At 39.5% G+C, this 12,407-nt stretch overlaps 1 protein-coding gene across 13 annotated transcripts in view; it reads right to left on the minus strand.

Annotated features, from left to right (window-relative positions):
* The window catches only part of ELF2 (E74 like ETS transcription factor 2), a 130,479-nt gene that overhangs the window by 17,806 nt on the left and 100,266 nt on the right, over positions 1 to 12,407 (minus strand). The window contains exon 1 of one of the 13 annotated variants that reach the window (XM_017884041.1): positions 9,627 to 10,224. The exons of 8 other annotated variants lie outside the window; for them this stretch is intronic. In XM_017884041.1, the coding sequence (XP_017739530.1) occupies positions 9,627 to 9,684 (58 nt within the window). In that variant the 5' untranslated portion in view covers positions 9,685 to 10,224. Of the gene's footprint in view, positions 1 to 8,179; positions 8,518 to 9,626; positions 10,225 to 12,407 lie in introns of those variants that run through there. 4 more of the 13 variants (XM_017884040.1, XM_017884039.1, XM_017884037.1 and 1 more) reach the window with 4 other exon arrangements.

Below are 12,407 nucleotides of genomic sequence, written 5' to 3' on the forward strand. Positions count from 1 at the left end.
ATTAATTTCACACCCTGATTTAAAATATTGAATAGTTATTTTTGTAAGAGGTTCTGAAACATGAATATTTAAGAGTTTCTAACTTGACAGATTTTTCTAAGCTGTCCCCTAAAGGAACTAAAAGTAAATGTTTATACAAATTTCATAAAGTCATATTACAAATTCATAAGCAATACACACTAACGATATGAATCTTTTAAAACTGTTTCCAGGAAACTTTTAATTGGGGGAAAAAAATCCAGTTAGTCTCAAAGTTCCCTAAATGCTAAAGCCTCAGTCTTAAACAACAGTCATTTGGAAAGCATTTATTTCAAAAACCCAATGACTGTTTTACCACCTGTTGCACATCATCCACAAGGTACTGGGTCTCTCCAGTTGCTCTTTCCATTTATGGAAATCTGTTCAAAGCTAAATGGTTCCAGAGAGGCAGCCAAACCTCTAAGTAAATCTATCTTTAGGTGACCCTGCTTACTCTTATCTGCAGCTTCACTGAAGCGAAGGATTCAATCAGCCTGTGTAGTTCAACTTTAAGAAAACTTAGCATTATTAAGTATAAGATACATTATTATTCTCAATTATTTTTTTCAAAATGCCTCCCTACAATACTCACATACACTAAGAAAAAAAAAACCTTGAAAAGCAAATTCTCCAGTTTTTAAAATTTATTCTAGCAAGCATTCTCTTTAAAGTCTGCTTATGTTGCAGTTTAGCTCTTGTCTTAGGTGCTATTAATAAACTATCCTGGGTAAACTAATTCCTTATGTAATTATATTAAGACACACCCTAAAACTTTACCATATTAAAATCAGAGCTTCAAGTATTCAATAATAATACAGCAAGAGAATTTTACCAGATTTTTTAATGTTTCAGCTTATAAACAAAATGAAATTTGCCTAACAGTTACTTACATACTACGTGCCCTGAATTCTTAGGTAGTTTGAGGCACATTTTCAAAACCATGACTTTGTGTTATTAAAATTGTTATGTCAATGGAAGTTTCTTCTTCAAGGTGTAATTTTTGCACATATTTCTGACCTCGATTTCCCCTTCCCCCCTAAAATTCAACATAATATATCTCAGAAATATTTTATATTTAGAGTAAAATACATACACTTACTTAGAAAATTTACTCATTCATACTTTAAATTTAGGATGAGAACGTAAAATAAACATAAATTACCTATGAAGTTATCAGCCAGAAGATCTAATACTCTATGTACAACTGACAAATGGTTGCTGACATTTACCATGTGCCCAGACCCTGTGCTATAAACCTGACACAAGTGTGAACAGATCTCCGGCCTCATGAAGCTTATATTACTATAGGTTGGGCATGCCCTTAGGACCAGAAGTGTTTCAGATTTTGAATTTAAAAACAATGTATCTGCACTATATATTTCCAGTTGAATATTCCAAATCTAAAAATCCAAAACGCTTTAATGAGCATTTCCTTTGAGTGTCACATCAGTGCTCAAAGTTTTGGATTTTAGAACGCTCCATCTATAGTTCAGAGAGCACCAAAAACATAAATGGAAGATACTTCAAAACTAAATAAAAATGTCAAATAAACTTACTTTGTAAGTTAAAAGCATGTTAAGAGGAACACTGATTACTTTTTTGCTGCTTACTAATTTTATCTCATCATTTTTATTTACTAACTAAAATAATGCAAAACACAAAATCTAAGAGCCTATTCTCAGATCAATTTATAATAATGTACTAATGCCAGTTTCCAAAACTTAACACATTTTGTAAAAGTGAGCACTATCTTTTATTTTGTTTACATAAGTAACTTTTACAACAGAAATTTAAGAAATATTTCTACTTGTTTCTATAATTCAAAAAAATGCTCTTTTGTTCAGATCAATAATTCAAATAAAATTTCAGCTATAATTTTGCACATTTCTTAAGAATAAGCATGAATTTAACAGTGTTGTGCAATCAAAGTAAGAAAGCTACAAGCAAGAGCTGAAAAGTAGAATTCCTTATCTTACTTAAAACTTGACTTACTGGTATCTTTCTATATCTACGAAATTTATGGAAGGAAAAAATAAATAACTCATTTTAAAAATAGAAACAATGGAGCTAAAAGTAGTCTGACAGGTATCATTTTCTAGTTACCACTGGTAGTGGATATTGTTGGTCAATCCCCCTTGAAATAAATTTCAAGAATTGTTTTACTTTTTATTACAGTACCAAAAATAATATTTGCTCATACCTTCATTTAATATTGGTAAATATCTTCTTGTTCCATTTCTATCTTTCTAATCAACTGGTGTTTGTATGGTACTGCAGACTATTCCAGACTCACTCAACAGCTGTTACAAAATACCAAACTTGGTAATTAAGTCTGACAAGAGGCATACCTCTCAGCTTTGCATAACAGAATGCTGGCAATGGATCTAGTTCATAAAAATGTTCTCAAGTCAAAAATAAAATTTAGTAGCAATTTAGTTTGAGAGCAGTGAAAAAAAACTAGAAAACACTTCATTAGGTGATAGTGGTATTCCCCTATAAGCAACACTATAAACTAACAGTACAAGGTCTTCACTCAACTACAGTACTGATTTACCACTACTTATCCTCTAAAGCCCCAAAGCAATACCAGTAATAGGTAAATGAAGAATGCAATGAAAAGATGGAAAAGGTAATTAAAGGTCTGGAACACTCCATCTTTACCTTTTCCCCTTGACTTTTAATCAATATACTTGCATTATAAAGTATAAAAGAAAAAAAGAATGGCTTTTCTTTTTTTCAACACTCTCGGAGGGGAGAGCAAACTGCCCTCTGCAAGATGAAATCAACCAGAAATTATTTTCTAAACCAGAGCTGTCTTGATAAAAATAAAAGCCAGCATATAATTTTAACATTTTCCAGTAGCTACATTTGCTAAAAGCAAAGCGAGAAATTAATACCTTCATGTTAACCCAGGACATTGAATATTTATTTCAATGCTGCCTAATCAATATAAGGAAGTTTCCCACTGCCTTGTTTTTGGAGGTTTAAATTAATTAAAATTTAAAGTGAGGTTTCTCTTTTTTTTTTTTTTTTTTTTGGAGACGGAGTCTCGCTTTGGGTCGCCAGCTCCTGCGAGTCAGTGGCGCTGATCTCAGCTCACTGCAATGCCTCCACCTCCCGCGGTTCCACCATTCTCCTGCCTCAGCCTACCCAAGTAGCTTGGACTACAGGCGCCCGCCACCTCGCCGGCCCTAGTTTTTTGTATTTTTTAGTAGAGCAAGGGTTTCACCGTGTGTCGCCAGGATTGCGTCTCGGCATCTCCTGAACCTCGTGATCCGCCCGTCTTGCGCCTCCCAAAAGCTGCTGGGATTACAGGCTTGACCACCGCGCCCGCGCCTAAAAGTGAGTTTCTTAGCTACATTTTAAGTACTCAGATACATGTGGCTAGTGGCTTCCTTATAGTACAGACCTAAAGAACACTGTAATTCAGCTATCCTCCAACCTTTTTTATCAGAGGACACTTTTACACTCAAAATACTGAAGACCTCAAAGAGATTTTATCTGTATTTATCATATTTGAAATTACAAAGAAAACTTCAAAATTATTAATTCATTTAAAATAATTCATCCATTACTGCAAACACAAGTAATATTTTTTATGAAAAATAACTTTTTTGAGACAAGGTCTCGCTCTGTTGCTTAGGCTGGAATGCAGTGGCATGATCATGGTTCACTGTAGCTTAGACTTTCTGGCTGTGATCCTCCCACTTCAGCCTCTCAGGTAGCTGGGACCACAGGCATGCACCAGCACAACCAGCTATTTTTATTTTTTTTAAGTAACGGAGGTCTCAGTATGTCGTCAGGCTGGTCTCAAACTCCCAGGCTCAAGAGATCCTCTTGCCTTGGCTTCCCAAAGTGCTGGGATTACAGGCATGAATCACCATGCCTGGCCAAAAATAACTTTAAAAAAACAAAAAGTGAGTAACTTTGTTTTATATATTTTTGCAAATCCTACTATACTTGATTTAATAGAAGGCAGGTGGATTCTCCTTCCTCTTTCAATCTATTGGAATAACCCATCTATACATAGCTCCTAACTCCTCTGTACACTTTTGAAAGTGAAAAGGTAAATAATGTCTTAGTATTATTTTCAAAACAATTTTGTCTTTACAGATCCTGTGAAAGGCTCTTGGGACTCCCGGAATCCAGGTCAGAGCGTTTGGTTTTTGAGAAGCGCAGCTGTACTTCATCATCGACTGTAATTAATAACAACCAAATTCTATCCCCAAGCTTATATAAGTTTTAGCTTCTAAACATAAACATCAGTGTGTAGATGACAAATTATGATTCGAGGCTGGGAGCTGTGGCTCACGCCTGTAATCCCAGCACTTTGGGAGGCCAAGGTGGGTGGATCACCTGAGGTCAGGATTTCAAGATCAGCCTGGCCAACACGGTAAAACCCCGTTTCTACTAAAAATACAAAAATTAGCCGGGCGTAGTGGCTCACGCCTGTAATCCCAGCTACTTGGGAGGCTGAAGTGGGAGAATCACTTGAACCTGGAAGGCAGAGGTGAGCCAAGATTGTGCCACTGCACTCCAGGCTGGGCGACAGAGCAAGGCTCCATCTCGAAAAATAAAATAAATAATAATAAGAAAGAAAAATTACGATTCTATAAGTTAAACAGTATTTGTCTACTCACATATAGTTTTTAAAAAGCTTTTCTTAAGCATTTCTTTGCATTTTTTTGAACATTTTGCTATAGATGTCACAAGGAATCAATCATTTTACACAATTACCAAACACGAGGAATCATTTTAAATAGTTACCAAAAACATTCTGCTGCCTGCCCTTCTCCACCAACCAAATTTGTTTCTAAAATAGTTTTATGTTGAATGATTCTGACTGGCTATTTACACATGGACTGATGTGACCATGTAACTCAGTTTTTACATGAATTTTAGTACCAATGCTGCAATGATTTGTGAAGGATAATTTCTTAAATTCCTTTGCAAATGAGCTTATTTTTTTTTTTTTTTTGAGACGGAGGCTCGCTCTGTCCCGGGGCTGGAATGCAGTGAAACGATCTCTGCTCACCGCAAGCTCCGCCTCCCGGGTTCACACCATTCTCCTGCCTCAGCCTCCCGAGTAGCTGGGACTACAGGCGCCTGCCACCACGCCCAGCTAATTTTTTGTATTTTTAGTAGAGACGGGGTTTCACCGTGTTAGTCAAGATGGTCTCGATCTGCTGACCTTGTAATCCGCCCGCCTCAGCCTCCCAAAGTGCTGGGATTACAGGCGTGAGCCACTGCACCTGGCCCAAATGAGCTTTTTCAAAAGAAAACCAGTGTCATTCCTTGAGTTTCATTTTAATGCATCTATTCACATACTGCTTTTAACTTTTTTTCATACTGCTAAATTTTTTTCAATTTGATCTTTTCAAGATTGAGACTACATATTCCAATTTACAGTAAATCAGAAATGATTTCAATTTCATAATCAACTTTAATAATAGGTTTTGTCAGTGAAAATATTTAGGCTAACTTTCCAGAAAAATTTCACCTTCATTTAATAACTGCATTGTTCACCAAAACTTCTGGTTACCTTATTTCGCAAATGTGAAAAAAAATAAAATAAGAAAAGACAAATAAAGAAAAAAGTCAAGGAAGGTATACTAGAGAAAAAGGCAGAAATCTTCCAGAAAATCCAGACTGTACATATACAATACTTTCACATAAATACTAGGAAAGTAACAATGCTAGACATTTGTTTTTTCCTATATTAAGCTATATACACTAGAAATAAGCCTAAATTATTAAATAAACTATATTACAGACTTAAACATATGAAGAGCCTCAAGTTACAATTTGGCACACATTTTTATTTTCAAAGACTGGATAAAAAAAGTTAACCTCCCAATTACATAATGAACATATAGACATATTCACTCACATGGTGTAATATTAAAAACCCCCAAGGAGAAGCCTTACCTTTCCATTAAGTACTTCCAAGCCACTTATTTTAGAGCTTTAAAAGTCATTAGGAATCATCTAGTCAACCCTGTCCTCCAAGAGAAAATGAAGCCCTAAAGAGGTTAAGTCACTAGCTAGTTTAGTGACAGCTAGATATAGATCCTCAACTCTTCAGGGTCAAGGCTCATTCTCATATATCATATTGTCCATGAAAGTTTTCTAAAGTATTTCGAGACTTTACTACAAACATACTTTGTAAAATGACAGTGAGTTTTAATAAATAACCTTATTTATTTCATCCTTTACTCAGACTCCTCTGGCAGCATGTTTATAGCTAAAGGAATGCATACATGATAATGCCTCTAAAGGAAGAAAATAAAATCAAAAGTATATTAGAGCTTAACAGCTACCTTAACATGTGTAGCAACAGTGATAATATTAAGTGTTATATACTTGCTTAGAAATAAGTTATGCTTGGCCGGGCGCGGTGGCTCAAGCCTGTAATCCCAGCACTTTGGGAGGCCGAGACGGGCGGATCACGAGGTCAGGAGATCGAGACCATCCTGGCTAACACGGTGAAACCCTGTCTCTACTAAAAAAAATACAAAAAACTAGCCGGGCGAGGTGGCGGGCGCCTATGGTCCCAGCTACTCGGGAGACTGAGGCAGGAGAATGGCGTAAACCCGGGAGGCGGAGCTTGCAGTGAGCTGAGATCACGCCACTGCACTCCAGCCTGGGCGACAGAGCGAGACTCCGTCTCAAAAAAAAAAAACAAGTTACGCTGAAATTATTAACCTAAAGCTTATCTCCTCTAGAAGTTGTATAAATATCATTCTACACTAATCATCAACCCATTACAGCAATCACTGGAGCTATTTTTTACATTTATACATTATATAGATTTTCACCTGTCTCCCCAGACTGTAAAATCTTTGTGAGGACGAATTCTCTCTCACACTTGCATCTATTCACATACTGCTTTTAACTTTTTTTCATACTGCTAAATTTTTTTCAATTTGATCTTTTCAAGATTGAGACTACATATTCCAATTTACAGTAAATCAGAAATGATTTCAATTTCATAATCAACTTTAATAATAGGTTTTATCAAGGTTTTATCAAGGAGATAAAAGGTATTCTGTCCATTACACAAACACAAACTTTAGAAACATTATCCTACCAATGCTACTGAAAATTGGCAGCAATAAAAATTTAGAATCATGATTCCTAATCTTCTGGGCCATCTTTCCTCCCAAACTCTTTTTTTCTTTTCTTTTTTTTTTTCACTTATGTTTATTATATGTGCTATTCCTCCCAAACTTTTAACACACTGAATAAACCTTGGGTAAATGAGCAAACCTCTCTCAAGTTTCCTTCTAAAATAAGGCTTGTAAGGGAGCTTCAGATTACATGAACTTAATTGGGGAGATAACTTGAAAATAATTGTATGTAAAACATATTATTTACAAAACATTATTATCTTAAACTTTAAGATTCCCATATAGTACAGAAATGCAGTAGAGCTGGAAAACAGCACTTAACTTTTTGAAACCCCTTTATCAAAGGAAGACAAAACTTTTGTCTTTTCAAACCAAAGACAGTCTTTTATACACACACATACACACTCCAAGGAAAATATCTACAGGCCATATTCAGTTTCGCTGGTAATTCCAAAAGCTTATGAAAAAAGACTTTCCAATGACAAAGTTAAGCCCTCCTACCTTTATAGTATCTTTCAAAGTTTTGATGCAAGGGCATTCTAAGGTTCTTTCTGAGCGTTCGCAGCTACTGGAAACAACATGTCTTGAACTGTACATATTCAATAATCACAGAAATATCATTGACCCCACAACTTCAGGTATCATTAGTACCAATAATATAAAGCCAAAAATTCCATCCCTTAATTCATATTGTAGTAATGGACAATATATACAAAGGAATCAAGTTCTCATTGTGCTCTCTTACTAAAACTTAAGTTCTTGTTCTGACCAGAAAGCAACTGTCAAACAGATGTTTTAATCACTACCCAGTAAACTGTATTTTCCTTTGGAACCTCTGAAATACATATTATTACATTTTATAGAATAAAAGACTGGTCACCACTGCGTGGTATTCAATACCTATATATTATTTCAGACTTTGAACCTAGAACGCTTCCGTTAACTTGGGATACACGTGTGTTCATGATTTCCCCCAAAAGAACTGAGTCACAGAGTTTTGCCAGGCAAACTACTAATTTCAAGTCCCTTACCTAAAAACAATGGATGGAAAACTGTCAAGATCTTTTACAGAATTACTGTGTTCCCTGAATATTTCTCATCGTCCACTTCCCATCCATGGCAATATGAAATAGGAACCGGGAAAAGGAACATGTATGCTTACTATTACAGTAAGTAAATAGTATTCAAGCAGTGCCACATCGATTCAGAACCCTCACTGCGCTGTCTGCTATTAAGCAAAGCTTCTTTTTCTATGTAACTTAAGTCCGTGCCCTTCCGCTGCAGCAGTGGCGCCGCACATCCCCCACTCCTGCGGCCACTTCCGTGTTTACACTCCTCTTCCCTCCAATTCCATGCGTACATTGTCAGCTTCACTCCCGCCCAATCTTCATTGGCCCAGCGCGGGCCCGTAGTCCCGCCCCCAGAAATCAACGTTCTAATTTGGAACACCTCAGAGAGCAGATTGGAACCAGAGGCCTGTCAATCCCGTCCGTTCTGTCCTTTCTGAGGCGCTTCCGCTGTGGTGGGAGGTTTGGGGGGGAGGGGGGAAGGGGGCAATTGCGTGCTGAGACTTCCCTAGGGCCAAGACTCCCTCCCTCCCGCCTCGCTCCTTAACATTCACCCACTGTTTACAAAAATAAACGTTCTTCTCTGACGTCGAACCCTGCAGGTCAGGGGTACAAATATATTCTGTGTTCTTCCCATTCTCCCCCTAAAAAAAAACCCACGAGGGAAGGGGCATAAACCTAGTTTCTTTACAGCCACCCATTAAATGAGCAAAGGGAGGCGGGCCCCTGAAACATCATCCCGGTTACTCAACATTATTAAGTGACCCTGTCCAGGACCGTTACTCCCGACACTGCATAAGGTGGGAATGTGCGGAGGAGGGAGGGTCAGAGCATTTTTTTTTGGCGGGTATCGGTCCACCGGACATCGCCCCTGGCTGCCTGGTCCATGCGGAAGTCATAGAATTGTGGACGAAGTCTGAAGGGAGAACCGAAAGGGGGTGGCGAGCGTTCCCTGGAGAAGCCCGCCGCCCCCGACCGCGGGCAGTAGCGGCCTCTCCGGCCAGACAGCGTGGCAGGCGCAGCCGAGAGACAACAGCCTCACTCACTTCCTGGTTCCTCAGCAACTGGGGTGAAGCGCACAACTCGTCCGCCCCCGAGTCCCCAACTTAACCGCGGCTCCGTTCTCCAGCACCCGCTGCCAGCGCTCCGCCCGGCAGCTGCTGCTGCTGCTCGCCGAACCCACCCTGAAGCGACAGCGCCGGATTCGAGGCAGGTTACTCTCCAAGGTGATCACTTCCTGATTCGTCGCCTCCATTACTTCATTCACTCCCCCCTTTCCCCCAGCCGCCCCAGTGACTGTGAGGTGGACACTGTACCCCCAGCACAGACTGCTACAGGGGAGTCACCCGCCTTCTGTGCACCCCCTCTCCTGCTGCACCGATGCACGGGAGAAAAGTTCCCCTGTCCTTACCGGCCCGGATGAGCAGATCCAGCTGGTTCGTGGGTCCCTCATGCAGAGACGTCGCCATGTTTATCCCGGGGCTGGAGCTGCTGCTTCACATTGACTTACACCGTGAGCAGCGGCGGCAGGGGAGGAGGCGGAACCCGCGGCCGGAGACACACGCCGTGCGACCGACACACACTCACGCACTCGCACACACTCCGACGCCCGGATCCTTGCGCGTCCTCCGACAGGAAGCCGAGGCCGGCCCGCCTCCCGCCGCCGGGCTGAGAAACCCCACCACCTAACGGCAGGGGCAGGGGCGGTGGCGGTGGCGGCGGCGGCGGCTGTGGCGGCCGCCCCAGCTGGCAACGCGATCCTTCCGCCCCGCGCCCAGACAGGAAGTCCCGGACGCTCGCTCCGGAGAGCGGCAGCAGCCTGCGGCGAGAGACACCTGAGGCTGGGAAACGGCTCCGGGAGCCGCGCGAGGACACAGCCCCTCGGCAGGAAGAGGCACATTTCACGCTCTGCGGAAGAAAAGTCTGCAATTGTCCCCCCTCTGGAAAAGAGCCATTAATCATATTTTCTTCCTGGAAGCAATCTAATACCTAGTCCTGCAGCTGTAAATAAAGGTGGCTATTTAACTTCTTTTGGCTTTTTCAAACCTTATGCAACATGTAACCAGTTCACTTGAAACATCGGCACTTTAACACAGGAACACCAACAAAAAAGTCATACCTAGAACATATTCTGAAACCTTTACTTGGAAAGTAAGGAGTTCCCAACTTTCCAAGACCAACTTCGTCCTTTTCCCTTAACAGAAGTGTCAAAGAGCACATTAAACGGGTACTTAGTAGAACACACCAACCTCTGGAGATTAGACTCCCCCAATATGCTAATCATGAAATTCATGTACCCTTTCATTTCTGTTTGGTTCATTTGGAAACAAATTTATGTTGTCATTTACTTCAAAAAAAAAAAAATTCTTGCTGAAAACCTTATTACAAATACATATTAAAATACAATGGACGAGGGAGATAAATCGCCAATTTAATGACTAAATTTACTGAACACAAGAAATCAAACCAATATAATGACGAATGACGCTTCATTAAAATGCTTCCCTGGTTTCAGAATTTCATAATACATAAATTGTTTGAAACAAAGGGTTATCCTAAAGTTGCTGGCACACAAAACTTACATAAAGGAACAGTGCCTCCTACAGAGTAAGTGCTCAGTATTTGCTGAATAAACAAAAAGATCTGGCAGTTACAAATTTAAAATACCAAGGTGACAATTTTTATGATCCGAATTAACTGTGTAGAGAAAAAAAGTTTTCAGTGGTAACATTAAAGCGATATCATTTCATAAAATCTTGCCCAACCTGAGTGCAGCATCAGAATGGATTTACATAACCCATGACTTTTTTCTCATTTATCCTAATATTCATTTATTCTCTTGGTCCTTTTACCCTACCCCATCACCATGATCCTCACTCTCCCAAAAAAGAACCTACATGCTATTTCCAAAAAACAACTCCTCTTTAAATAAGGATCTCTTTCTTGAATTAGGTAAACCTGCCATGTATGGGACAAAATGAACTACATGGTAGCTTTTGTATTTTATTGCCAATCAGTTTAAAGTAAGCATCATCCTTAGCTGGGCATTGTGATGGGCCTGTGCACCTAGGGACTCAAGTCTGAAGCCAGCCGTTTTCTTGAGCCCAGGAGTTTCGGGTTGCAGTGAGCTATGATCGCACCACTGCACTACAGCTAGTTATTTGAGAACCACAGAGTTAGTCCACTTCTTCACTTTACACATTGGGAAACTGAGGCCCAAGAAGTTACTTAACAAAGTTTACAAAGTATCTTATTACTTCAAGGTCAAAACTCTTGAAGTCTTCTATAAAATTTAGAAGTTATAAAAAGATAAAAGTTAAATCCATGTTACTACTATTATATTTACAGTATTATAAACTGCAAAATGGTTGATTTTTTTTTAATGCCAAAGGTAAAGCAATGGGAAGTTAAGAGAGAAAAATGGAAGAAAAAAGTTTTGAGAAGTGAATAATGCGAGAATAGGAAGAGGCCAAGCTATCTTAACTTTTTCTCATACAACAATGAAATTCAAAGTTGGTATCTTGAGCATGTTTAGGGAAAAAACAGGGTCAAGAAAACCATAAGAAAAATATGTCTGTGAAGGACAAGTTGGAATCACGTAATTTAAGAGCACCAAGTAAAGTCTGGTCTGTCAACATCAGAAAATAGACAATAGGCCGGGCGCGGTGGCTCAAGCCTGTAATCCCAGTACTTTGGGAGGCCAAGACGGGCGGATCATGAGGTCAGGAGATCGAGACCATCCTGGCTAACACGGTGAAACCCCGTCTCTACTAAAACATACAAAAAAATTAGCCGGGCGAGGTGGTGGGCGCCTGTAGTCCTAGCTACTCGGGAGGCTGAGGCAGGAGAATGGCGTGAAACTGGGAGGCGGAGCTTGCAGTGAGCTGAGATCCGGCGACAGCACTCCAGCCTGGGCGGCAGAGCGAGACTCCGTCTCAAAACATAAAAAAAAAAAAAAAAAAAAGAAAATAGACAATAGTTACAGAAGTGCAGTCTACAGATGTACAAAGAAAAAAGATGAATTATTTCATATATTTTATACTACTGTTTAAATGTCTATTTGAGCTTTTTATGATACTGATTTATTTAATAGTCAGGTTTTATAAAGTATTATTAAAATGAAGATGTTCGAACCCATAGTCATAAACTAATTCATTTATTCAACAAATTATTATCCAGTACTTACTTTAAG

This window comes from Rhinopithecus bieti, unplaced genomic scaffold (genome assembly GCF_001698545.2).
Source record: "Rhinopithecus bieti isolate Rb0 unplaced genomic scaffold, ASM169854v2 scaffold_13709, whole genome shotgun sequence".
In the NCBI taxonomy this organism is placed as follows: Eukaryota; Metazoa; Chordata; class Mammalia; order Primates; family Cercopithecidae; genus Rhinopithecus; species Rhinopithecus bieti.